A 27,259-nucleotide genomic window follows, 5' to 3' on the forward strand; every position below is an offset into this window, starting at 1 on the left:
ATTTTAAAAAAATTTTTATAGAGACGAAGTCTCACCATGTTGTCCACGCCTCAGTCTCCCAAAGAGCTGGGGTTATAGGCATGAGCCACTGCACCTGCTCAACAATTAACCCTTACAGTCCTCTCAACCTGATATTTCTTTATGGGAAGGTTTAAAGTTATAGAATCCACTTTAATAGTTATATGATTATATATTGTTTGAACTTTACCTTTGGCCATTTTGGCAAATGCCATTTTAAGTAATATTTTCAAATTTATGAAAATGTAATAAGTGTTTGACATCAGTATTTTCATACTTTATTATCATCCTTTGATATTGTAATCTTCTTTCATTCCTGATATTGGCAATTTATATCTTCTCTGTAACCTTTTATTCTTTTTAAAAGTGTATATGTTTAAGATGTATACATCATGATGTTTTTGTATACATAGTGTTACCTTTTTGTGGTAAAAGTACCTAAAATCTACTCTTTTAGCAAATTTTCAGTATATAAAGCAATATTGTTAACTGTAGTTCTCACATTGTACATTAGGTCTCTAGATTTATTTATTCTACAAAACCCACACTTTGTATCCTATGAATGCCATTTCCACATTTCTTCCCACACTCTGCCCTCTGCCCGTTGACAACTACCTTTTCACTTTGTTTCTATGTATTTGAATATATTGGTTTTGTTTTGTTTAGATGCCACATGTAAGTGAGATCATGTAGATTTTCTTTTCTGTGTATGGCTTATTTCACTTAGCATAATGTCCTCCAGACTCATCCATGTTTTCACAAATGACAGGACAACCATTTTCAAGGCTTAATAATATTTCTGGGTGTGTGTGTATTTTATATATATATGTATATACATAATATATAATCCATAGACACTTAAGTCCCTTATGTAAAATAGCGTAGAATTTGCTCAAATCTACATTCTCCCATGTACTTTAAAACAGCTCTAGATTACTTATAATACCTAATACAATGCCTAAATATTTCATTCACATGATTCAAAATAATACTTTTATGAAAAATAAAATTTCTTTTTCAGTATGATTATATGGGATCTGAAATGATGGCTGTAACACAAAAAATTGTCCAGGTTATTGGGCTTGTCAACACTGTAAGTTTTTACTTTTTCACATTTCCATTTTCATGAAAGTTTCTTTAATATAATTTCGGTTCTATCTTGGCCAATGAATAACTTCAATACTTTTTGTTAGTTCAATACTCAAAATACTGGAACATTTTCTTTATTTTTTAGTGTATCTTCTAAATGTAATAACTTGTTACTTTAAAAATGTATAATAAATTTATTTTTAGATGTTTACCCAGTTCAGATTGACTGTTACACTGTCTTCCTTGGAACTGTGGTCAAATGAAAACCAGATTTCCACCAGTGGGGATGCTGATGATATATTACAAAGATTTTTGGCGTGGAAACGGGACTATCTCATCCTACGGCCCCATGACATAGCATACTTACTTGTGTAAGCACCATGTTCTACATTAATAAAGATATCTGCATAATTATTTTAAATTGGTAATTTAGTGAATTTATTGTGTTCGTCAACTTTTCGTAAGCCCCTTTGAAAGTGTTTAAAAATTAGTAGCCTTTGCCATGGAGGTACTGGTGTACTTAAAGATACAATAAAAGTAACAATAATCAATTTTGTATTAGAATAGTTTGGAGTATAAGTATTATTTCAAAAACCTGCATTTCATGAACTTCTACGATATTGACTTTACTACAGAAAACATATAATCCTTAGTTTATGAATGATGTAAAAACGGAGACTATTCAGTTAAAATTATCCATGATAAATTAATACATTTCATGTCTACTTTTTACTAGGAGAGATTTGGGTTTTTTCTTTTAACTATTTAATATGTTAAAATGCTTATCTTTAGGAGTGGTAAGATTGCCTCTTCCACAAATTAAAAATTATTTTCTCTTTAACTTTTGGTAACCAAATGGAGTTAAATTTGAGCTAATAAAATTATATCCATTTTAGGAGATGCAAAAGGAAATTACATTGGTGTTAAAGTGAATTGATTAAAGTCAATGATTTTAGTATTTTGTATAGTTTATTAGATATCCTAGTTTGAAGCTTTATATATTTGCAAAGTCATTTTTAAAATTTTATGTAAAGAAGGTTTAATTTAATAAATAAGTTTACAAATTGTTTTGCCTAACTATGTTAATAAAAAAAATTATAATAATGTAGTTACAGGAAACATCCTAAATATGTGGGAGCAACATTTCCAGGCACCATATGCAATGAAAGCTATGACGCAGGTATTGCTATGGTACGTAATTTTTATTCTTTGTTACATCACTGTTTTTAAGCTGTATATTATATTTTATAAGTATTAATTTAAGTAAACAGTGTATAATCACTTGATCTTTTCTGAATATGTATATTCATTATTATTTTGTTGGGACAAAATTAATAGAATCTCAGAAAGTTTATTTATTTATAAAGTTCAAACACAAAAAATATTATGTGAACAAACCTTAGCGTAACCACTCACCAACTGGTCATAATGGACACGAATATTTGCTTTAGATTTTTAAATAAATAAAGCATTAGAGCAATGTTAAAGCCTCCTGCATATTTCCTCCAAGTTCAATAAATAGCAAAAATCATGAATTTGTGCTTGCAATTTTACACATACTTTATGCTATTATAATAAATATATGTATGCATAAATGATATATATTGGTTTGGGATACTGAAAATTTGTATATTGATAAAAATATTTCCTGCATAATCTACAACCCCTAAATCATCTTTCTCAATTAAAAAATTTCATCTTTGTAACCATATAACTCCATGTTAATTTCTTTTTAAAGAAAAGTTTTATTGAAGTACAAAATATAGCATATAGATAAAATTCCACAAGTCAAAGTATATAGCACAATTTTTATCAAGTTTATACATAGGTGTAAACACCACAAAGATCAAGAAATAAAATATTATCAACACTTCAGAAGGTGCTTGTGAATCATGCGTCCTCCCACCTACTATTTATACCAAAGGAAACCACAATCCCATTGCCCTTGTTTAATTTTACTTCTTTTTGAAGTTTATGAAAGCAGAACAGTGTGTATTCTTGTCTGCTCTATTTTGCTCAATATTATGCCTGTAACAATCATTTATGTTTTTATGGGTAGGAATAGTTTATTTATTCTTTTACTATGTATTTCTAAAAAATATGCCCTCACTATTCAAATGTGAGTATTATCTATTGACTTCCTGTTATTGAAGTTAGAATGTAACATCCCAATAGTTCATCATATCCGTATTTTGACTCTTTTACTTCCCCTCTGTAATTATATACTTCATTTGAATTGTGTCTTACTCCCTAATGAGCCAAGTAATGAACTAAGATTACATTGCCTTTATTGTGTGCCTTTTCGTTCTTCCTAAATTTAATAAGTGCATTATACTGATTTGCACAACAATTGCTTAATAAAATTATACATTGCTTCTAGTTTTCTCCTTGTTTCAGAAATTTCTTTTTCCTTCCTTGGAGACATTCTGAAGAAATTGTCTGTTTTACCAATCTATATTAGACTTGATGCATAGACAGGGTTTGAGAATTTTCAATCTGGTTTCCTTTGTATTGTATGTATCCCTCTTTCATATTTTGCTCATTTTGGTAGAAATGAGCTCTTATAATTTACTGACAAAAATGGGAAGTAAATTGTGTGAAAGTTAAATGATAGAAAAAATTTTAATTTTTTTAAAATTTCAACTTTTAAATTCAAGGGTACATGTACAGGATGTGCAGGTTTGTTACCTAGTTAAAAGTGTGCCATGCTGGTTAGCTGCACATATCATTCCATCACCTAGGTAGTAAGCTCAGCATCCTTTAGCTGTTCTTCCTGATCCTTTCCCACCTCCCACTCCTCCAACCTCCAGTAGGCTCCAGTGTGTGTTGTTCCCCCCATGTGTCCATGTGTTCTCTTTATTCAGCTCCCACTTGTAAGTGAGAATATGTGGTATTTGATTTTTTGTTCCTGCCTTAGTTTGCTAAGGATAATGGCTTCCAGCTTCATCCATGTCCCTGCAAAGGACATAATCTCATTTCTTTTATGGCTGCATAGTATTACATGATGTATATGTACCACATTTTTTTTGTCCAGTCTATCTTGATGGCCATTTAAGTTGATTCTATGTCTTTGCTATTGTGACTAGTGCTGCATAAACAAATGTGTGCATGTGTCTTTATTACAGAATGATTTATATTCCTTCAGGTATATAGTCAGTAATGGAATTCATGAGTCAATGGTATTTCTGCCTCTAAGTCGTTGAGGAATTGCCACACTGTCTTCCACAATGGTTGAACTAATTTACACTCCCATGAACAGGATAAAACCATTCCTTTTTCTTCACAACCTCGGCAGCATCTGTTGTTTATTGACTTTTTAATAATAGCCATTCTGACTGATGTAAGATGCTATCTCATTGTGGTTTCAATTTACATTTCTCTAATGACCAGTGATGTTGAGGTTTTTTTCATGTTTGTTGGCCACATATTTTTTTTTTATGAAGAATGTCTGTTCTTGTCCTTTGTCCACTTTATAATGTTTTTTTTTTCTTGTAAATTTGTTTATGTTCCTTGTAGATGCTGGATAGTAGACCTTTGTCAGATGAGTAGATCGAGAAAATTTTCTCCCATTCTGTAGGTTGTCTGTTTACTCTGTTGATCTTTTTTTTTTGCTGTGCAAAAGTTATTTAGCTTAATTAGATCCCATTTGTCAATTTTGTTGCAATTGCTTTTGGCATCTTTTTCATGAAACCATTGCCCATGCCTATGTCCTGAATGGTACTGCGTAGCTTCTCTTTCAGGGTTTTTTAGTTTTTGTTTTTTTTTTTTTTTTGGAGTTAATTTTTGTATATGGTGTAAGGAAGGGGTCCAGTTTCATTCTTCTGCATATGGCTAACCAGTTCTCCCAGCACCATTTATTAAATAGGCAATCCTTTTCCCATTGCTTGTTTTTGTTAGATCAGATGGTTGTAGGTGTGTGGTCTTGTTTCTGGGTTCTCTACTTTGTTCTATTGGTCTGTATGTCTGTTCTTGTACTAGTACCATGCTGTTTTGGTTACTGTAGCTTTGTTATATATTTTGTTGTACAGATTATTTCAACACCCAGGTATTAAGCCTAGTACCAATTAGTTATTCTTTCTGATCCTCTACCTCATCTTACCCTCCATCCTCTGATAGGCTTCAGTGTGTGTTGTCCCATGTGTCTAGGTGTCCATGTGTTCTAGGTGTCCATGTGTTCTCACCATTCTAGGTGTCCACATGTTCTCATCATTTAGTTCCCACTTATAAGTGAGAACATGTGGTATTTGGTTTTCTGTTCCTGTGTTAGTTTGCTAAGGATAGTGACCTCCAGCTCCATCCATGTCCCTGCAAAGGACATAATCTCATTCCTTTTTATGGCTGCATAGTATTTAGAATGATTTATATTCCTTTGGGTATATACCCAGTAATGAAATTGCTGGGTCTAATGGTATTTCTGTCTTTGGGTCTTTGAGGAAACACCATATTGTTTTCCACAATGGCTGAACTAATTTACACTCCCACCAACAGTGTATAAGTGTTCCTCTTTCTCCACAACCTTGCCAGCATCTGCTATTTTTTGACTTTTTAGTAATAGCCACTCTTACTAGTGTGAGATGGTGTCTCACTGTGATTTTTATTTGCATTTCTCTAATGATCAGTGATGTTGAGCTTTTTCTCATGTGATTGTTGGTCACATGTATTTATTCTTTTGAAAAATGCCTGTTCATGTCCTTTGCCCAATTTTTATGGAGTTGTTAGTTTTTGTCTTCTAGTAAATTTCCTTAAGTTCCCTACAGATGCTAGATATTAAACCTTTGTCAGATGCATAGTTGGCAAACATGTTCTCCCATTCTGTAGATTGTTTACTCTGTTGAGAGTTTCTTATGCTGTGCAGAGTAAGAAACTTTAGTTTGTTCATTCTTCTGCATATGGTTAGCCAGTTCTCCCAGCACCATTTATTAAATAGGCAATCCTTTTCTTGTTAATCCATTCCTAGTTAATGAATGAAACTTTAGTTTAATTAGATCCCATCTGTCAATTTTTGGTTTTGTTGCAATTGCTGTGGCATCTTCATAATGAAATCTTTGCCCCTGCCTATGTCCTGAATGGTACTGCCTAGTACCATTCTGTCTTCCAGGGATTTTATAGTTTTGGGTTTTACATTTAAGTCTTTAATCCATCTTGAGTTAATTTTTGTATATGGTGTAAGGAAGGGGCCCTGTTTCATTCTTCTGTTTGTGTCTAGTTAGTTATCTCAGCACCATTTATTAAATAGAGAATTCTTTCCCCTTTGCTTGTTTTTGTTAGGTTTGTTGAAGGTCAGATAGTTGTAGGTCTGTGGTATTATTTCTGGGATCTCTATTCTGTTCCGTTCGTCTAGATGTCTGTTTTTCTATCAGTACCATGCTGCTTTGGTTACTGTAGCCCTGTAGTATAGTTTGAAGTCAGGTAGCAACCATTATGCCTTCAGCTTTGTGTTTTTTGTTGTTTTTGATTTTTGTTTGTTTGTTCTTTTCTTACAAGTGCCTTTCTATTCAGTCCTTTTATGGTTCCATATGCATTTTAAGATACTTTTCTCTAGTTCTGTGAAGAACGTAAATGGTAGTTTAACAGAAATAGTACTGAATCTATAAACTGCTTTGGGCAGCGTGACCATTTTAACAATATTGATTCTTTCTGTCCATGAGCATGGGATGTTTTTCCATTTGTTTTTTATCATCTCTGATTTCTTTGAACAGTGGTTTGTGGTTCTCCTTGTAGAGATCTTTCACCTCCCTAGTTAGCTGAATCCTAGGTATTTTTTTTCTTTTCATGACAGTTGTGAATGTGAGTCCATTTATGACTTGACTCTTGACTTGGCTGTTGTTGGTGTATAGGAATACTAGTGATTTTTGCATATGCTTTTGTATTCTAAGACTTTGCTGAAATTGTTTATCAGTTTAAGAAGCATTTGGGATGAGATTGTGGGGTTTCTAGAGATAGTATCATGTTATCTGCAAACAGGGATAGTTTGACTTCCTCTTTGGATGCCTTCTTTCTCTTGCCTGATTGCCTTACTAGAACTTTCAATAGTATGTTGAATAGGAGTGGTGAGAGAGGGCATCCTTATCTAGTGCCACTTTTAAGGAGATATTCTTCCTGTTTACTCTTTTGCACTGTTCTGATGACAATTTTTCTGTAATTCTTACCTTTTCCTCACTATGTAATGTGCCTCCCCCATTCCTGGGCACTTTTAAGATATATTACTTTGGGTTATGATATATTAGGGGATCTGTATTAGATTTCCAGGGCTGCCATAACAAAATACTGCAAACTGAGCACTTAATCAACAGAAATGTATTGCTTCACAGTTCTGGATAAAATGGAATTCTGAAATCAATATGAACAAAGTGACTTCTCTTAAGGACTGTGGAAAACAATCTCTTCTCTGCCTTTGCCCTAGCTTCTGGTGGTTTGCCAGAAGTCTTTGGTATTTCTTGGCTTATGGATGCATTACCCCAATATTTGCCTTTCTGTTCACATGAAGTTCTTCCTGTGTCTCTGTCACAGTATCTAAATATCTTCTTTTTATAAGAGCACCATTTATACTGGAAGTACAAGACCATATTTCCCTCTCTGACCTAGTATCAAAAGTCTAGCTTTTGGTTTTTATATTTTGCCCCAAAACATGATGGTCAGCCTAGATATCATTCTTCATATTCTGTTCTGGCTTTAACTTCTTTCAAATTCTGACACTGTAACTTTTAAACATATTTATTACAGGATAATAGGAAAGGATACTTATTTATTTTTTCATCTGCCAATTCTGTGTTTTCAGTCACATACATACAAACATATACACAATTTTTTTTCTTTTAGCTGTGCATTACACAAATTTTCTAGTTACACATTTAAATTGATACAGAAAAATTAGATATGTTCTCAGATTTTTGTTTGTAATGCTTAAAGAGTTAAGAAATATATCATGATTTAAATAAATATCAAAGATAAATAATATGAAAAACACTTCGAGTCCACACCGTTAGCAAGCATTTTTAAATATCTTCTCACTTCAAATTTATTTTTTGTTTTTTTTGGTCTTTGAGACAGGGTCTCACTCTGTAGCCCAGGCTGGCGTACAGTGGTGCAGTCAGCTCACTGCAACCCCAAACCCCTGGGCTCAAGTCATTCTCCTGCCTTCTCCCGAATAACTGGGACTGCAAGTGTGCATCGCCTTGCCGGCTATTTTACTTTTTTTTTTTTTTTTGTAGAGACGGAGTCTCACTGTGTTGCCCAGGCTGGTCTTGAATTCCTGGCCTCAAGCAATCCTTCTGCCTTGGCTTCCCAAAATGCTGAGATTACAGGCCCAAGCCACTGCCCCGGCCCAAATTTCTTCACTGTGATTGTGTCTGAATCTCTGGCTTCTGTCCTGTCATTTCTTCACTTTAATCATTATACATAACTTTCCGGTAGGTCCCCATTCAAGCCCCCTATACATATACATAATGTTGGGTCATTTCCCATACTTTATATCTCAGCCTAAATATAAATTTCACAAAGAAGATTTTCTAACTACCGTAGTTAACTGCCTTATTTTATACTCCTCCATAAAATTTTCTACTGTAGTACTTTATTTACTTAAAAGCATGTGTAACAGTCTATTTTTATATAGAAAGTTTATTGCAGATAACTGTTAATTATCTGTCTTTCTATAATATAAGCTATAGATGTGAACAAAGTCCTTTTCTTTCATACATGCCATTATATTCCTACCATCTATCATAATGCCTGACACATGAGTACTCTGAATCTATTCATTAGATGAACTGATTTAATGAGAAAGTGGAATAAATGTGTTTTATTGTATCAGAAATACCACCTGTTCAAAGCTCTAGAATTTTGGCATGCAAAATTTAAAATCAGAGACTATCATAGTTTGATTACTTGTATCATGCTTCTTAATCAGTAAATTATGGCAGATAAATAAATGGCATACCAAAATAATTTTTGTGAAGTATGTGCAATATAAAAAGTATTAAAATAGAAAATAAGATAGGAGTAAAAATATTTCAAGTTATTACTTGCTTTTGTTTTCACACATAATAGTTTTCTCTTTAATGTCTTTATTTTAGTATCCAGATGCAATAGATTTGGAGGGATTTTCGGTTATTATAGCTCAACTGCTTGGCCTTAATGTAGGATTAACATATGATGACATCACTCAGTGTTTCTGTCTGAGAGCTACATGCATCATGAATCATGAAGCAGTGTAAGATGTTTTCTTAATTACTTTCACTTATATTTTTATAAGGTTGTTTCCAAAATGTGATAAAGTTTTTAAACTTTTATATTCCACACCACATCGATGGCTAGAAAGGTATATCATGCTTGAAAAGTTATCACACAAAAATTCTCTATACTTAGGGACATATGCTATAGATTGATCTATATCTACATCTGTGCACACACATACACATCACTGACATCGCATTCATATTCTTTCTTGTCATACCCAACTTTTAAGCAGAGGTTTAAAAACTTGATTGCTTTGTACCCATCTTAAACAAAAGTCTTATTTTGTAAACAATACTTTCAATTTTCAGTTAGAAATTATATGGTCCAAGTAGAAGATATCTTCTGAGTCCCTATCCATTTATCCCCTAATTTTGTGTGAAGAGATTTTAGTGCCCAGTATTTGTAGCTTTTTGCATGAGTGTCTTGCAAAGGTATGGTAATACTTATTCCTATTAAAACAAAGTATTTTAAAATAGTAGAGACAATTTGATTAAGTAACATTATTCTGTGTAATATTTCTCTTACTTTTTCATAGTTGTTCCACAACAAATGGGTGTTAATACAAGCGAAAGCATTTCTTTTTGCTCTTAAACTTCCAACTCTGAAACTTTAGAAGTTATACATTGATTTCCTTGGAGGCTTAAAGGACTACCCAGAACCCCTGTCATCTCAGATTTTGCAGTTTAAGTATTTGCTATCTGAGACATGATTGTCTAACATAGTGCTATAGTGCCGTCTAATAAATGATTGTCTAACATGGTGCTGTCCAATAGAAATAAAATATGAGTCACATATGTAATTTTAAATTTTCTAGAAGCTTTGACAAGGTGAAATTAATTGCAGTAATATATTTTAATGATATATTTTATGTAACCCAGTAGATCCAAAATATTATCACTTTAACAAGTAGCCAAAATAAAAATTGTTCATTCATTATGTTCTATTCTAGTGTAGATGTGTATTTGTGTTGGGTATGGATTGTGAGAGAAAGAACAGAGTCCAGGGTCACACCAATGTTATGAGCCTTAGCCCCTGAAAGAATGGAGTAGTCAGCAACTGAGAACAGACATGGTTGTGATAAGTAGTTCAATACCACATACGGTATATTTGAAATGTCTGTTGTACATCTATTAGACATTTCTCCTAGACATACTAGTGGAAATATACCTGTGAACATATAAATAAAGATCTCCCCAGGACGTAAACTTTAGTGTGAAATTTAGGTAATATGAGATGAAATTTTGAAAATTAAAACTAACGAAACATTTTTACATAATGCAAAAGTGCTATATAGACAAATATTGAAAGTGGAAGGAGAATGAAGAGGGGGCACAATTTAAGATAGTGTTGTCAAGAAAGATCTCTCTGGGAGGTAACACTTGAGCAGACATCTGACTGAAATGAAGGAAGAAAGCTTGAACTGTGTAACAGAAGAGAACACTATGTAGCGGGAACAATAGATAGATGGTTAGATATAGAGATATGTAAATGCATAGATACATGGATACATAGATTTAACCACCATACCTTATCGCATTACTTTGATGAGAAAATACGTTTTTAGTTTGTTTGCTTGTTTGTTTGTTTGTTTTGAGACAGAGTTTCGCTCTGTCGCTCTGGAGTGCAGTGGCACCATCTTAGCTCACTGCAAGCTCCACCTCCCTGGTTCACGCCATTCTCCTGCCTCATCCTCCCGAGTAGCTGGGGCTACAGGCGCCCGCCACTAGGCCTGGCTAATTTTTTGCATTTTTAGTAGAGACGGGGTTTCACCATGTTAGCCAGGATAGTCTCGATCTCCTGACCTCGTGATCCGCCTGCCTTGGCCTCCCAAAGTGCTGGGATTACAGGCGTGAGCCACTGCGCCCCGCTGAAAATAGGTTTTCAATGCAGTTTTTAAAGAGAATGTTAAAGATAAGCAATATTAAAATTGAATTATCGTTGGTTTAATCTCTGCTAAGGTATAGATTTTGGGGTGGCCATCTTGTGATTTATATGATTATGTATGGAGTGTTGTTTAGATGTGGTTTTATTAGCAAGGTTTATTTGCCTGAGGAATATTATTTTATTTTAGGAGTGCCAGAGGTATAAAGATTTTTAGCAACTGCAGCATGCACGACTATAGATACTTTGTTTCAAAATTTGAGGCTAAATGCCTTCAGAAGCTTTCAAATTTGCAACCATTACATCAAAATCAACCAGTGTGTGGTAATGGGATTTTGGAATCCAATGAAGAATGTGACTGTGGTAATAAAAAGGTGAGTAACAAAGATTGAAACGCGAGCACAGTTTTTATGTTTCTGATAAAACATAAAACATGTTTGTCATGGTATATATAATGATATATGCAACTATGCCATTAATTTATAACTGAAATATGAGAAAGAGGATGAGTTAAGATGTATAAATCACATTCCCACACTTCTTAAATTGAGAAGGCAAGTCTGTCGTTAACACTAGGTTTGCATATCTGTTTCCAATCATGCCAGCAGATTGATTTTGAATATATTGGCTAAATAAGGTCCTTTTTATTATCCACATCTCAGTTCCTAACTCATTTAGCTTCATTCTCTATTTTCTCTACAAACTTCTACTAAATTTGGTTCAAATTTTGCCGTATCTCTTGTTCTTGCAAGAACTGCTAAACATTGTAATGAGGTTTTTAAATCCTTCTCAGGCATTCCTGCATTTACAAATTTTTGAATGACCAAAATTTGTTTTATTTATTCATTTAAAAATATATGTATACACCTGATTATAATTTCATCAATCAAATGTTCAACGAACATTATTTTCAACAGGTGAGATGACATACTTAACCCACTTTAATTATTGTCCCATAATATTTAACAATTTGTCTCTATTTCAATAAAGTTTCTTCATGATTTATCCCCCAACAGTTACATGAATTCCTCCTCCCTACATAAACAACTGTCACCACATTTTAACCCACTGTTAAATTTTCTCAATTTCTCTTAAGTCATCCTATATTTCACAAGGTAAAGCCTATATGTAAGAGTCTGTGTGTGTCTATATATGTGTATATACACACACATATATCACACTTAAACATATGTAGTACATACATAGCACACACACATACATGTATATATATATACACCAGTTTCCAATTATCTCATATTTTCCCATGCTATCTTAGTTTTCTGGTAAGCTGTACTGTGCTCATCTTGCCGTCTCCTACCCCCAAATATGGTATCATTTACTTGCCAATAAATACTAGCTATTTTTTATGAAGCATAAAATAAAGCAACACAATCTGGGTCTAGGTCTTCACATTTTGGATTTCTACAACTATAGAATGTAGGCAGATTGACATGAAGAGCAGATATAGCCAGTGTCCCATCAGTATTCCCTTTATATTTGCTGTTCCAGCAGTACTTGATGTTTCAAGTATCAGAGACTTTCTGCTGGAGTGTGCCTCCTGTTACCTCAGTGGTATGTGCATCCATTAGCACGGTGAGCTCAATGTGCTTGGAAACCAATGATCAGGCATCAGATAATTATGATGGTCAGTCCCAGATTCCTTTCTCCTTGTGAGGGAATTCTCTGAGACATTTTCTACATCAGAGTTCTTTAACTGTGGCCAGTTGGTTAAATCCAGCTGCTGCTTGCCTCTTCTTGTAAATGAAATTTTATTGAAATACAGCCATGCCCATGTGTTTGAATGTTGTCCATGGCTGCTTTTGTGCTATAATAGCAGAGGTAAATAGTTGCAACAGATACTATATGACAAGTAAGTCTGAAAAAACTATTTGATTTTTTACAGAAAATGTTTGTTAATCAAAAGGGAATTTAGAGAGTAATTTGAACTATATGAAAGTTAATTGAAATGAAAACCAAGACATTTCAGAAATACTCTATACAGAATCTGTTATAACACCCCGACATCAGAGGGCCTGAAACACCATTACAGTTATCACAGATTCTATATCCAGTCACTTTGAAAACCAACTGTAGACTTTCTGTAAAATAAATAAAGTTATATGTTTCTACTAACAGCAGTGAAGAAAAAATTTCTTATGCAAGACTAAGAAATAAAAGGTATCAAGCTCAGAAAAGAAGTTAAATTGTCTCTGCAGATGACTTGATCATATTTATAGAAAACCCTAGTGTCCAATAAAAAATTAGAACTAATAAATAAATTCAGTAAAGTTGCAGGATACGAAATCAATATACAAAAATCAGTAGCTCTTCCTACACTAACAACAAACCGTATGAAAAAGAAATCAAGAACACAGTCTCATTTAGAATATCTACAAAAAATAAATACTTGGGAATAAATTTAACCAGGGAGATGAAAGATCTGTATACTGAAAACTACAAAGCATTGTTGCAGGAATGAAAGGAAACAGATAAATGGAAAGATAAACCATGTTCAAGAACTGGAAAAGTTAATATTGTTGAAATATCTATAGTGGTTAAAGTGATCTACAGATTCAATGTAATCTCTATCAAAGTTCCAGTAACATTTTGCACGAAAATGGAAAAACAATTCTCAAATTCATAAGAAACCCCATAAGACCTTAAAACCTAAGCAATTCTGGGTGAAAAGAGCAAAGTCAGAGGCATCACAATACCTGACTTCAAAATATCCTACAAAGCTGTGGTAATCAAAACAGCATGATAATGACATAAAAACACATAGACCAATGAAACAGAGTATAGAGCACCAAAATGAATTGACACATTTATAGTCAATTGATTTGTGACAATAAAGGATGTCTACTAACTATCCAGTTTACTAACTGTATATTCACATGTAGAAGAATAAATTTAGACCCTTGTCTCACAAAATATAAAAAACCAATGCAAAACGGACTAAAGATTTAAAACTAAGACCTGAAACTATAAAATTATTAGAAGAAAATATAGGAAAAAGCTCCACAACATTGGATCTGGCAATGATTCATAAATATGGCACCAAAAACACAGACGACAAAAACAAAAATAGAGAAATGGAATTATATCTAACTAAAAAGCTTCTACACAACAAAGGAAACAGTCAACAGATTAAAGGGAGAACTTAAGGAATTGGAGGAAATATTTGCAAACTATACATCTAATAACAGGTTAATATAAAAATACATAAGGAACTTCAACCACTCAGTAGCAGGAAAACAATCCAGTTAAAAATGGGCAAAGGACCTCAATAGACATTTCTCAAAATAAGACATACAAATGGATGAAAGGTATATGAAACTATGCTCAAAATCACTAATAATCTGAGTAATTCAAATTAAAATCAGATTACCTCACATCTGTCAGAATACTATCATCAAAATAGATGACTGATAACAGATGTTGGTAAGGGTGTGGAGTAAAGAAAACCCTTGCATGCTATGAGGGAAATATAAATTAGTACAGCCATTACAAAAACAGTATGGAGATTCATAAAAAAATTAAAACTTCATATAATCCAGTGATCCCATTACTGGGTATATATTCAAAGGAAATAATAGCAGTATGTTGAAGAGATGTCTGCACTCCCATTTTAATTTCAGCCTCATCTACAATAGCCAAGGAATGAACCTAAGTGTCTATCAGTGAATAAATGGATTAAAAATCTGGTAGAGATACACAATGGAATACTACTCAGCCTTTCTTAAAAGAAGAAAATCCTGCAGTTGGTGACATGGATAAAACTGGAGGACATATGTTAAGTGAAATAAGGCAGGCGTAGAAAGACAAATACATCATCTTCTCACTTATTGTGGAATCTAAAAATGTGAAACATATACCAGCCAGGAGTAGAATGGTGCTACCAGGGGCTGGGGGTGGGAAACTGGGGTGACCGTGGTCAAAGGATACAGAATTTAAATGAGATAGGAGGCATAAGTTCATGGCGACTATGGTTAATAAAGATGGATTGTATACTTGAAAATTGCTAAGAAAGTAGATTTTAAGTGTTTTCACCACAAAGTAATCACAAGTTTGTGTGGTAATGCATGGGTGTGTTAGCTTGGTTTAGCCATTTTAGAATGTATGCATGTATCAAAACATTGTGCTGTATATCATTAATATATAAATTTTTGTTTTTCATTTTTAAAAATGTATTTTTAAAAAAAATCAACAATAATGGTCATTAAAGTTGAAATATAACTAAAGATCTTATACAGATATTAAAAAATGGTAAGATAATATCACACACATCATATAAGTAAACAACAATCAGATAAAATGGACAAATTATTCTAAAATTGTATTTATAAACATTAACACGAATCGATATTTAAAAAGGGAATAAATAGCCTTAAAGGAAATCATATCTATATTTCACAACCTCTCATCAGAGAGAAGTTCATACCACATGACTCTACAAGTAATTATTTAAAAGTTAAGGAATTCTACTGATTTTAGTCTTAGGAAAAAACCTAATATGCCCTAACATCTTTGAGGATAAAATAATCTTGATGCAAAAATCTGATGAAGATATTTCAATAATAGTTTTTATGTGTTTTTAATTGATACATCATAGTTGTACATATTTTGGGGGTACATGTTATATTTTGATACATGTATACAATGTGAAATGTTCAAATCAGAGTAACTGGGATATCTTTTATTTGTGTTGGGAACATTACAATTCTAGCTATTTTAAAATATGCAATAAGTAATTTTAAACTGTAATTTACTTATTGTGCTACTGGACACTAGAACTTATGTTTTCTATTTAATTGTATTTCTATACCCATTAACCAACTTCTATTCATCCCATTTTCCTTCCCAGCCTCTGGTAACAACCATTCTACTCTCTGCCTCCGTGAGACCCACTTTATTGGCTTCCACACATGATTAAGAACATGTGATATTTGCCTTCCTGTGTCTGACTTATTTCACTTAAGATAATGTCCTCCAGTTACATCCATGTTGCTGCCACTGACAGGATTTCATTCTTTTTATGGCTGAATAATATTCTATTGTGTATATAAACCACATTCTCTTTATCCTTTCATTTGTTGATGGGCTCAGGTTGATTCCACACCTTGGCTATTGTAAACAGTGCTGCAATAGACATGAGCGTGCAGATATCTTTTCAATATACTGATTTCCTCTTTTTTGGATGTATACCCAGCAGTGGGACTGCTGGGTCATGTGGCAGTTCTATTTTTTGTTTGTTGAGGAAGCTTCATACTGCTTTCCATAATGACTATAATATTTTGGATTTCCATTAACAGTGTGCGAGTGTTTCCCTTTCTCGGCATCCACATTAGCATTTGTTATTTTTTGTTGTTTTGATAATAGCCATTCTAACTGGGATGAGATGATATCTCATTGTGGGTTTGATTTGTATGTCCCTGATGATAACTGATGAACATTTTATCCATATATCTGTTGTCATTTGAATGAATTACTTTGAGAAGTGCAGGAGCTTTTTGTCCATTTTTAAATTGGATTATTTGGTTTTTGCTATTCAGTTGTTTGAGTTCCTTATATACTTTTATATTAAGCTATTATCAAATGTGTAATTGGCAAATATTTTCTCCCATTCTTTAGGTTGTGTCTTCACTCTGTTAATTGTTTCATTTGCTGTACAGAAGCTTTTTAGCTTGATGTAATCCCATCCATTTTTACTTTTGTTCCTTCTGCTTTTAGTCTTGCTTAAAAAAACCTTACTCCAGACCAATTTCCTGTAGTGTTTCCACAATGTGTTCTTCTACTAGTTTCATGTTTTCAGGTATTAACTCACTTATAGTTAAGTTTTGTAAATGATGAAAGATGGAGATCTAGTTTCACTCTCTTGCATATAGATAGTTCATTTTCCCAGTACCATTTATTAAAGAGACTGTTCTTTTCCCAATGTATGTTGTTGGATATATCCGTATTTCTCATGAACACAAAATCTTCACTAAATGATTAACAAATTGAAAATAATGATACAACATATACATAAACAGTAACATTATGTTCTATTGTTGGGAATATTGTGGTTTATTTACAGAATGTAAAAAAAGTGATCATCTCAATGGATAGATAATAAATTTTGAGAAAAAGGTACAAGAGGGAAATTCATTATATTTAAGAAAGTGTATCTATAAAATCTACAGTTAACATCACACATAATAGTTGAACAACCCAGAGGTCAGAAATGAGACAGTGAAAGATGTGTTATCATCTTTCACACTTATTATTGAATGTGATAAACTAGCCACCAAAGCAACAAAAAGAAAATGCATAATAGTTGGAAGAGAGGAAATTTAACTTTCTTTATTTATAATCATATCATTGTGTACATAAAACCCAGAATAATCTAGAAATAAATTATTTGCATGTATAAATGAATTTATCAAGGTCACTTGTTACATAGTCAATTCATAAAAATCAAATACTTCTTTATAAATGATTAGAAGAAAAAATTTTAAAATAACAATATCTACAATAATACCCAGGAACATAAAATACTTAGGAATATATATAATAAAACATGTATAAGACTACTAAATATAACACTGCCAATCATTAGGAGAAAAATTATGGAAGTACTTAATCAATGCAAGGATATGTCATGTTTTAAAATTAGAGAGACTAATATTGCTAAGATGTAGTTTTTGGTCCAAATTCATCATCCTCAAGTGCAATTCCAATTCATATGCTAGCAGGAATTGTGTTTGTGTATGTGTTGGTGTGTGTAAATAGACAAACTGATTTTAAAGTTTAAATGGAAACATGAAAGGCACAAAGCTAGCCAAAGTGATCTTGAAAAAGAACAAATTTGGTCCACTGAAATTTTCAGAAATCTATTTTCATTATAAAATTATAGTTATTAAAGCAGTATGGTATATGTGCTTAGACAGACACAGACAAATGAAACAGAATGGAACTTAGAATAGACCTACATAAATATAATTACTGCTTTGTGACAAAAAGGACATAGGAATGCAGTGTAGAAAGGATGCCTTTACAAAAAATGATGCTGGGACAATTCAATATACATAAGAAACAGTCTTTACCTATTTGGGTTATATATAGAACCTAATTCCAGATGTATTGTTGATAAATGTGTAAAGGCAAAGAAAAACCAAAACAAAGTGTGAAACATAAGTGAATATGTAGTCTAATAATTTTCTCTAAAAGTCAAAATTACCTAATATTTATGAATTGAATTTTGATAAAATAAAATATCAGATAAGATATTTAAAGTGTAGATTATGCAATAGGAGATTGTTTTCTCCACATAAATGTGGCAGAAGATACGTACTTAGATAAAGAATACATATAAATCAATAAGAAAATGACAGACTTTCGGACAGAAAAAATGACCTAATTCTTAAACAGAAACTTCCAAAGTGGATATACTAATGGCTTATAAATTTGTGAATCGATGCTCAACATCCCAAAATGCAGATTGAAAACATAATTTGAAAACAACCAAACACCATGAGAATGGCAAAGAAGGAAAAATTGGTGAGGATGAGTCACTGTAGCTATTATGCACTGCTGTTGGTAGTGAAAATTGGCAGAAGAAGTGAAAAGTTGTGCTATTTTATTGTAAAGTTGAACACGTTCATAGCTGTGATCCAGAATTTCACTCTCAGGTATATATAAAACGTAAAACATATTGTAATAGCAAAGAAAAGCAAACAGAAAAATAGCCCAAATATTCTTTTTCAGCAAAATGAAAAACGAATTGTGCTATAACAATAAAATAAAGTATGCTGCACAAAACAAAGTGGTTGAATTCAATAAACATTATTTTGAGCAAGATAACCTGGACCAAGAAAATTATAGTAAGTTGAAAAAATAAAACTATTATAAACTGTTAAAAGGCAAGATCACATTTCTCTTTATTGGTTAGTAGTCACTAAAAAGTGTGTTTTTGTTGCTTTTTTTTTTTTTCTTTTTTTTAGACAGTCTTGCTCTATCATCCAGGCTGAAGTGCAGTGGCTTGATGTCGGTTCACTCTAACCTCCATCTCCCGGGCCAGAGTGATTCTCCTGCCTCAGCCTCCTGAGTAGCTGGGATTACAGGGACCCTCCCACCAAGCTTATTTAATTTTTTTTTTTTTTTTTTTTTTGTATTTTTGATAGAGATGGGATTTCGCTATGCTGCCCAGGCTGGTCTTGAACTCCTGGCCTCAAGAGATCCACCCGCCTTGGCCTCCCAGAGTGCTGGGATTACAGACATGAGCCATAGTGCCTGGCCTAGTTACGAAAAAGGAGTTTAAGGAATCGTCTCAAGACTTGATGACACTGTTCACATTGTTTTGGGAAAATGTTGTAGATTTCAATCTCTTCTAGAAGTGTATTCAACATATAACTGTAGATATATGTTAATTTTAAAGGTAAATAGTACATCTAAAAAGGAATATATTGGAAATTGTATTTTCAATGAAAAAGACATGGAAGAACAAAGTCTTGATCGTCTTAAAAATGAGAAGAGAGGAAAAGCAAAACAAAACAATAAAACCTATGATACCTCAAAATATTAAAATATAATGATGTCAGAGTAAGAACATAACATTTCAGGAATGGACATAACTATTAAAAGGTTATATTTTCCTATTAAATGAGAGACACTTATGTTATAAAATATCCAGCTGTATGCTGTTTACATTTCCATATCTACAGCAATCGAAACACATAGGGAATTGTTTTGGGAATCTTTGAGCTGAGATTACTGATGGCAATCTTGCTGGTGAATATTAATAATTTGTTGCTTTTTATTAACTGAGTGAAATGAAACATAAATCAAAGAAAAAGAACTTAAAAGAATCTATGGCAAATCCCTTAAACTGTTTCATTAATACAATTGTGGTAGGCAGAATATTGTCCTCTTAAAAGTGCCCCCATCTCATCCTTGAACCTGTGTGCATGTTATTTCATATGACAAAAGGAACTTTGCAGGTGCGATTAAGTTAAGGACCTTGTGAGGGAGAAAGTACACTACATTATTCAGATGCATCCAATGGCTCAGATTTTTTAAAGCAGAAGAGGAAAGAGAAGAAAAGCTGATAGTGATGTGCTGTGACAAGAATTTGACTTTCCTTTACTGGCTTTAAAGATAGAGGAAAAAACCATAAGCCAAGGAATTTGAGGGGCCTTCTATGAACTGAAAAAGGCAGGAAAATAGATTCTACCGGAAAGCTTCCAGAAAAGAATCCAAGCCCACCAACACCTTGATTTTTAGCTCATTGGACTGCTACACTACAGAAGTTTAGATCATATGTTTGTATTGTTTTAAACCACTAAATTTGTGGTAACATGTTAAAGGTTATAGCAGTAAGACGAAACAAACACAATTATAGTAAGTAATAAGCAGGGGTTATTTATGCTAGTTTCTTAGTATACCACTGGAGATTTCTTTCCCAGAAATCTAAGAAAAAATAACACTGCATTAGGGAGGGTTGAAAATGGAATAATGCTTCTGAAGAGTACCTCACATGCCCCTCTTCATTATAACCTGAATGTTGGAGGGCAGATGTTCTATTACAACTTTTCTTATTTGATTGTGGAGAGGAGTACTTCCTATATTCTTTAATCAACATTTAAAAAGCAAAATTGAAAACAAGATGAATAATAAATGTAAAGAGCACTTCATATTTCCAACTTGATCTCTTGCTAGAAAACATTTAAAATAGTTTTGGGGAATGAAAAATATCTAAGTCTTAATATAGAACACCTCAGAGAAATTTGGGACAATTAGAATGCATGACGGATTTTTAAAATAACCCATGGAATTTTGAAATTGTGTATATTATTTTTTTCATTACAAAGTTCCCTTGCTATTAGATTATGCTTCTCAGTGGCTGTTGTTATATGTTATCTGATAATTGATTAATTGTTTGATAGCTAAAAGAATTGGTTGGATTTTAAATGTAAAGACCATCAATGCTAGGAAGAAACTGCATCAACTAACGAGCAAAATAACCAGCTAATATCACAATGACAGGATCAAGTTCACACATAACAATATTAACCTTAAATGTAAATAGACTAAATGGTCCAATTAAAAGACACAGACTGGCAAATTGGATAAAGAGTCAAAACACATCAGTTTCCTGTATTCAGGAGACCCATCTCACATGCACAGACACACATAGGCTCAAAATAAAGGGATGGAGGAAGATCTACCAAGCAAATGAGAACAAAAAAAAGCAGGGGTTGCAATCCTAGTCTCTGATAAAGCAGACTTTAAACCATCAAAGATCAAAAGAGACAAAGAAGGCCATTACATAATGGTAAAGTGATCAATTCAACAGGAAGAGCTAACTATCCTAAATATATATGCACCCAATACAGGAGCACCCAGATTCATAAAGCAAGGTCTTAGAGACTTACAAAGAGACTTAGACTCCCATACAATAATAATGGGAGACTTCAACACCCCACTGTCAATATTAGACAGATCAACGAAACAGAAAGTTAACAAGGATATCCAGGAATTGAACTCAACTCTGCACCAAGCGGACCTAATAGACATCTACAGAACTCTCCACCACAAATCAACAGAATATACATTCTTCTCAGCACCACATCACACTTATTCCAAAATTGACCACATAGTTGGAAGTAAAGCACTCCTCAGCAAATGTACAAGAAAAGAAATTATAACAAACTGTCTCTCAGACCACAGTGCAATCAAACTAGAACTCAGTACTAAGAAAATCAATCAAAACCGCTCAACTACATGGAAACTGAACAACCTGCTGCTGAATGACTACTGGGTACACAACAAAATGAAGGCAGAAATAAAGATGTTCTTTGAAACCAATGAGAACAAAGATACAACATACCAGAATCTCTGGGACACATTTAAAGCAGTGTGTAGAGGGAAATTTATAGCACTAAATGCCCACAAGAGAAAGCAGGAAAGATCTCAAATTGATAGCCTAACATCACAATTAAAAGAACTAGAGAAGCAAGAGCAAACACATTCACAAGCTAGCAGAAGGCAAGAAATAACTAAGATCAGAGCAGAACTGAAGGAGATAGAGACACAAAATACCCTCCAAAAAATCAATGAATCCAGGAGCTGGTTTTTTGAAACGATCAACAAAATTGATAGACCATTAACAAGACTAATAAAGAAGAAAAGAGAATCAAATAGATGCAATGAAAAATGATAAAGGGGATATCACCACTGACCCCACAGAGATACAAACTACCATCAGAGAATACTATAAACACCTCTATGCAAATAAACTAGAAAACCTAGAAGAAATGGATAATTTCCTGGACACTTACACTCTCCCAAGACTAAACCAGGAAGAAGCTGAATCCCTGAATAGAACAATAGTAGGCTCTGAAATTGAGGCAATAATTAATAGCCTACCAACCAAAAAAAGTCCAGGACCAGATGGATTCACAGCTGAATTCTACCAGAGGTACAAGGAGGAGCTGGTACCATTCCTTCTGAAACTATTCCAATCAATAGAAAAAGAGGGAATCCTCCCTAACTCATTTTATGAGGCCAATATCATCCTGATACCAACGCCTGGCAGAGACACAACAAAAAAAGAGAATTTTAGACCAGTATCCCTGATGAACATCGATGCAAAAATCCTCAATAAAATACTGGCAAACCGAATCCAGCAGCACATCAAAAAGCTTATCCACCATGATCAAGTGGGCTTCATCCCTGGGAAGCAAGGCTGGTTCAACAAATGCATATCAATAAATGTAATCCAGCATATAAACAGAACCAAAGACAAAAACATTTCAATAGATGCAGAAAAGGCTTTTGACAAAATTCAACAGCCCTTCATGCTAAAAATGCTCAATAAATTCAGTATTGATGGAACGTATCTCAAAATATTGAGAGCTATTTATGACTAACCCACAGCCAATATCATACTGAATGGACAAAAACTGGAAGCATTTCCTTTGAAAACTGGCACAAGACAGGGATGCCTTCTCTCACCACTCCTATTCAACATAGTGTTGGAAGTTCTGGCTAGGGCAATCAGGCAAGAGAAAGAAATCAAGGGTATTCACTTAGGAAAAGAAGAAGGCATATTGTCCCTGTTTGCAGATGACATGATTGTATATTCAGAAAACCCCATCATCTCAGCCCAAAATCTCCTTAAGCTGATAAGCAACTTCAGCAAAGTCTCAGGATACAAAATTAATGTGCAAAATTCACAAGCATTCTTATACACCAGTAACAGACAAACAGAGAGCCAAATCATGAATGAACTTCCATTCACAATTGCCTCAAAGAGAATAAAATACCTAGGAATCCAACTTACAAGGGTTGTAAAGGACCTCTTCAAGGAGAACTACAAACCACTGCTCAGTGAAATAAAAGAGGACACAAACAAATGGAAGAACATACCGTGCTCATGGATAGGAAGAATCAATATCATGAAAATGGCCATAATGCCCAAGGTAATTCATAGATTCAATGCCATTCCCATCAAGCTAGCTACCAATGATTTTTCTTCACAGAATTGGAAAAAAACTGCTTTAAAGTTCATATGGAAGCAAAAAAGAGCCCGCATTGCCAAGACAATCCTAAGTCAAAAGAACAAAGCTGGAGGCATCACGCTACCTGACTTCAAACTATACTACAAGGCTACAGTAACCAAAACAACATGGTACTGGTACCAAAACAGAGATACAGACCAATAGAACAGAACAGAGTCCTCAGAAATAATACCACACATCTACAGCCATCTGATCTTTGACAAACCTGAGAGAAACAAGAAATGGGAAAGGATTTCCTATTTAATAAATGGTGCTGGGTAAATTGGCTAACCATAAGTAGAAAGCTGAAACTGGATCCTTTCCTTACTCCTTATACGAAAATTAATTCAAGATGAATTAGAGACTTAAATGTTAGACCTAAAATCATAAAAAACCCTAGAAGAAAACCTAGGCAATACCATTCAGGACATAGGCATGGGCAAGGACTTCATGTCTAAAACACCAAAAGCAATGGCAACAAAAGCCAAAATTGACAAATGGGATCTAATTAAACTAAAGAGCTTCAGCACAGCAAAAGAAACTATCATCAGAGTGAACAGGCAACCTACAGAATGGGAGAAAATTTTTGCAATCTACTCATCTGACAAAGGGCAAATATCCAGAACCTAAAAAGAACTCAAATTTACAAGAAAAAAACAAACAACCCCATCAAAAAGTGGGCAAAGGATATGAAGAGACATTTCTCAAAAGAAGACATGCATACAACCAACAGATACATGAAAAAATGCGTGTCATCACTGGCCATCAGAGAAATGCAAATCAAAACCACAATGAGATACCATCTCACACCAGTTAGAATGGCAATCATTAAAAAGTCAAGAAACAACAGGTGCTGGAGAGGATGTGGAGAAATAGGAACACTTTTACACTGTTGGTGGGATTGTAAACTGGTTCAGCCATTGTGGAAAACAGTATGGCGATTCCTCAAGGATCTAGAACTAGAAATACCATATGACCCAGCCATCCCATTACTGGGTATATACCCAAAGGATTATAAATCATGATGCTATAAAGACATATGCACACGTATGTTTATTGTGGCACTATTCACAATAGCAAAGACCAAATGTCCATCAGTGACAGACTGGATTAAGAAAATGTGGCACATATACACCATGGAATACTATGCAGACAAAAAAAGGGATGAGTTCGTGTCCTTTGTAGGGACATGGATGCAGCTGGAAACCATCATTCTCAGCAAACTATCACAAGAGCAGAAAACCAAACAGTGCATGTTCTCACTCATAGGTGGGAATTGATCAATGAGATCACTTGGACTCTGGAAGGGGAACATCACACACCGGGACCTGTTATGGGGAGGGGAGAGGGGAGAGGCATGGCATTGGGAGTTATACCTGATGTAAATGACGAGTTGATGGGTGCTGACGAGTTGATGAGTGCAGCACACCAACATGGCACAAGTATGCATGTGAAACCTCTACGTTGTGCACATGTACCCTACAGGTTAAAGTATAATAATAATAAAAAAAGAATTGATTGGATTTTTACATGGAAAATGACATACGATATCTCAGTTTTCAAACATATTTTCTAAGGATCCCCTGGTATTGGAATGAATAATTAAAAAAAAAAAAAAAAACAAGCAAATGCACAAAAAAGCAAGTATGTGTGTGATATATTATGAAAGAAAACCAAATTATAAATATTGAACAGTATGTAAGTGACAACAGTTACTAAAATGTAAAAACTAAGGAGATGGGCAAGATATTGAACTGAATATAACCAACGAGGTGTCTCTGAAATATATAAAACAAAATACATGGACTATGCACATATCCATAGTCCACAAAGCTTTAATATACCTCTTTCAGGCTATCAAACAACTAATCAATTACCAGATAATGTATAACTACATCACTAAAAAGCATATTCTAATAGCAAAGGAACTTTATAATGAATAAAAGAATATACATAATTTTCAAAATTCCATGGGTTATTTTAAAAATCAGTCATGCATTAGATCATGCTGAAAATAATCATAGATACCAAAAAATCTGAAAATAAACCTGTCTTCCCACAACATAATAAAAGTGGATATTAACTTAAAACACGTTGGCCCTGAAAATTCATCTGCAAAGAAAAAGAAATGCTTTATTTTTAAATCATTTAAACTGGGGGAGGGGTGAAGTCTTGAGTTTTTGCATGTGACTGAAGTGAAGTTGTTATAAGTATACAATAATTTATTTTAACTATAAGATATTTTATGTAAGCCTTATGATAACCACAAAGCAAAAAACTATGGCAGGTGCACAAATGAGAAAGGAATTAAAACATAACACAAAAGAAAATCACCAAATCACAAGAATAAACAACAAGAGAAGAAGAAAAGAACAAAGATCTACAAAACAACCAAAAAACAACTAAAAAAATGGCAGTAGTAAATTCTTGTCTCTAATTAGTTACTTTGAATATAAATGGATTGGATTATTGAATCAGATGACACAGAATGGCTGAATGGATTTTTTAAAAAGATTAAACTATATGCTGTATTCAGGAGACTACCTTTAGCTTTAAGGACCCACATAGGCTGAAAGTAAAGGAACAGAAGACTGTATTTCATGCAAATAGTAACCAAAATAGAACAGGGACAGCTATATTAATAACAGATAAAGTAGACTTCAAGTCGCAAACAGTCACAAGAAACAACAAAATACATTGCTTAATGAAAATGGTACAATTCATCAAGAATACATAACAGTTATAAATGCATCCAATACTGAAGTATCTAAGTTTATAAGGTGAATATTAACAGACGTTAAAGGAGAAATAGATGGCAATACAATAATAGGAGATGATTTTAATACTCCACTGTCAACAATGGACACATCAATCAGACAGAAAATTAACAGGAAAGTACTGGAAGAGTTACTTTAAAAGAGTAATATGAATATTCCAGTCCTGAAATTAGGAAAATATAACATAAGCATAAGAAGGTAGTAATTCTAATCAATAATAGCAAATGCAAACATTTATAATCTGTGAAATATTCATGCAATATTGTGCAGAAACAGTTAACCTACCAGCCCTGAAGTTGCCATCTTTCGAAAGACCTGCTTCTAAGGTTGGCCTTCAGTTCAGGTCTGAGAATTTGAAGTTTTAAATGTTCCGTAGATGATAATGTTGGTTTGCTTTCCCAGACTGTGATGTTGAACAATTTAATTTATAGTGGATACCTGCTTCCTTTTGGGATTCTAGAATTTTGGTTATTGTGATTGATCATTTAAGTACATGATCAGGATGCCTATATGACCAAACTCAGAGAAAAATGCTGAGTCTCAAATGGGCTTCCCTAGGCAGAAACATTACATGCAATATTGCCTTTTTGCTAATAGAGAAGGGAACATGCTTATTGTGCTTTCTCTTACACTGGCTAGATGAAATTTGTGTAAGGAATTCTCCAGACTTTATCGGATATGTATTTTTCCTTTACTAATCCAGGTGTATATTCTTGCTGT

At 33.5% G+C, this 27,259-nt stretch overlaps 1 protein-coding gene across 3 annotated transcripts in view; it reads left to right on the top strand.

The window, feature by feature from the left end:
• The window catches only part of LOC103215664 (disintegrin and metalloproteinase domain-containing protein 18), a 147,249-nt gene that overhangs the window by 47,943 nt on the left and 72,047 nt on the right, over window positions 1–27,259 (top strand). For 2 of the 3 annotated variants that reach the window (XM_037983546.2, XM_007962251.3), the window contains exons 8-12: window positions 1,040–1,111; window positions 1,312–1,478; window positions 2,217–2,298; window positions 9,180–9,316; window positions 11,414–11,597. In XM_037983546.2, the coding sequence (XP_037839474.2) occupies window positions 1,040–1,111; window positions 1,312–1,478; window positions 2,217–2,298; window positions 9,180–9,316; window positions 11,414–11,597 (642 nt within the window). The remainder of the gene's footprint in view (window positions 1–1,039; window positions 1,112–1,311; window positions 1,479–2,216; window positions 2,299–9,179; window positions 9,317–11,413; window positions 11,598–27,259) is intronic. The other variant, XM_037983547.2, reaches the window with a different exon arrangement.

Source organism: Chlorocebus sabaeus, chromosome 8, assembly GCF_047675955.1.
Source record: "Chlorocebus sabaeus isolate Y175 chromosome 8, mChlSab1.0.hap1, whole genome shotgun sequence".
NCBI classification, from domain to species: domain Eukaryota; kingdom Metazoa; phylum Chordata; class Mammalia; order Primates; family Cercopithecidae; genus Chlorocebus; species Chlorocebus sabaeus.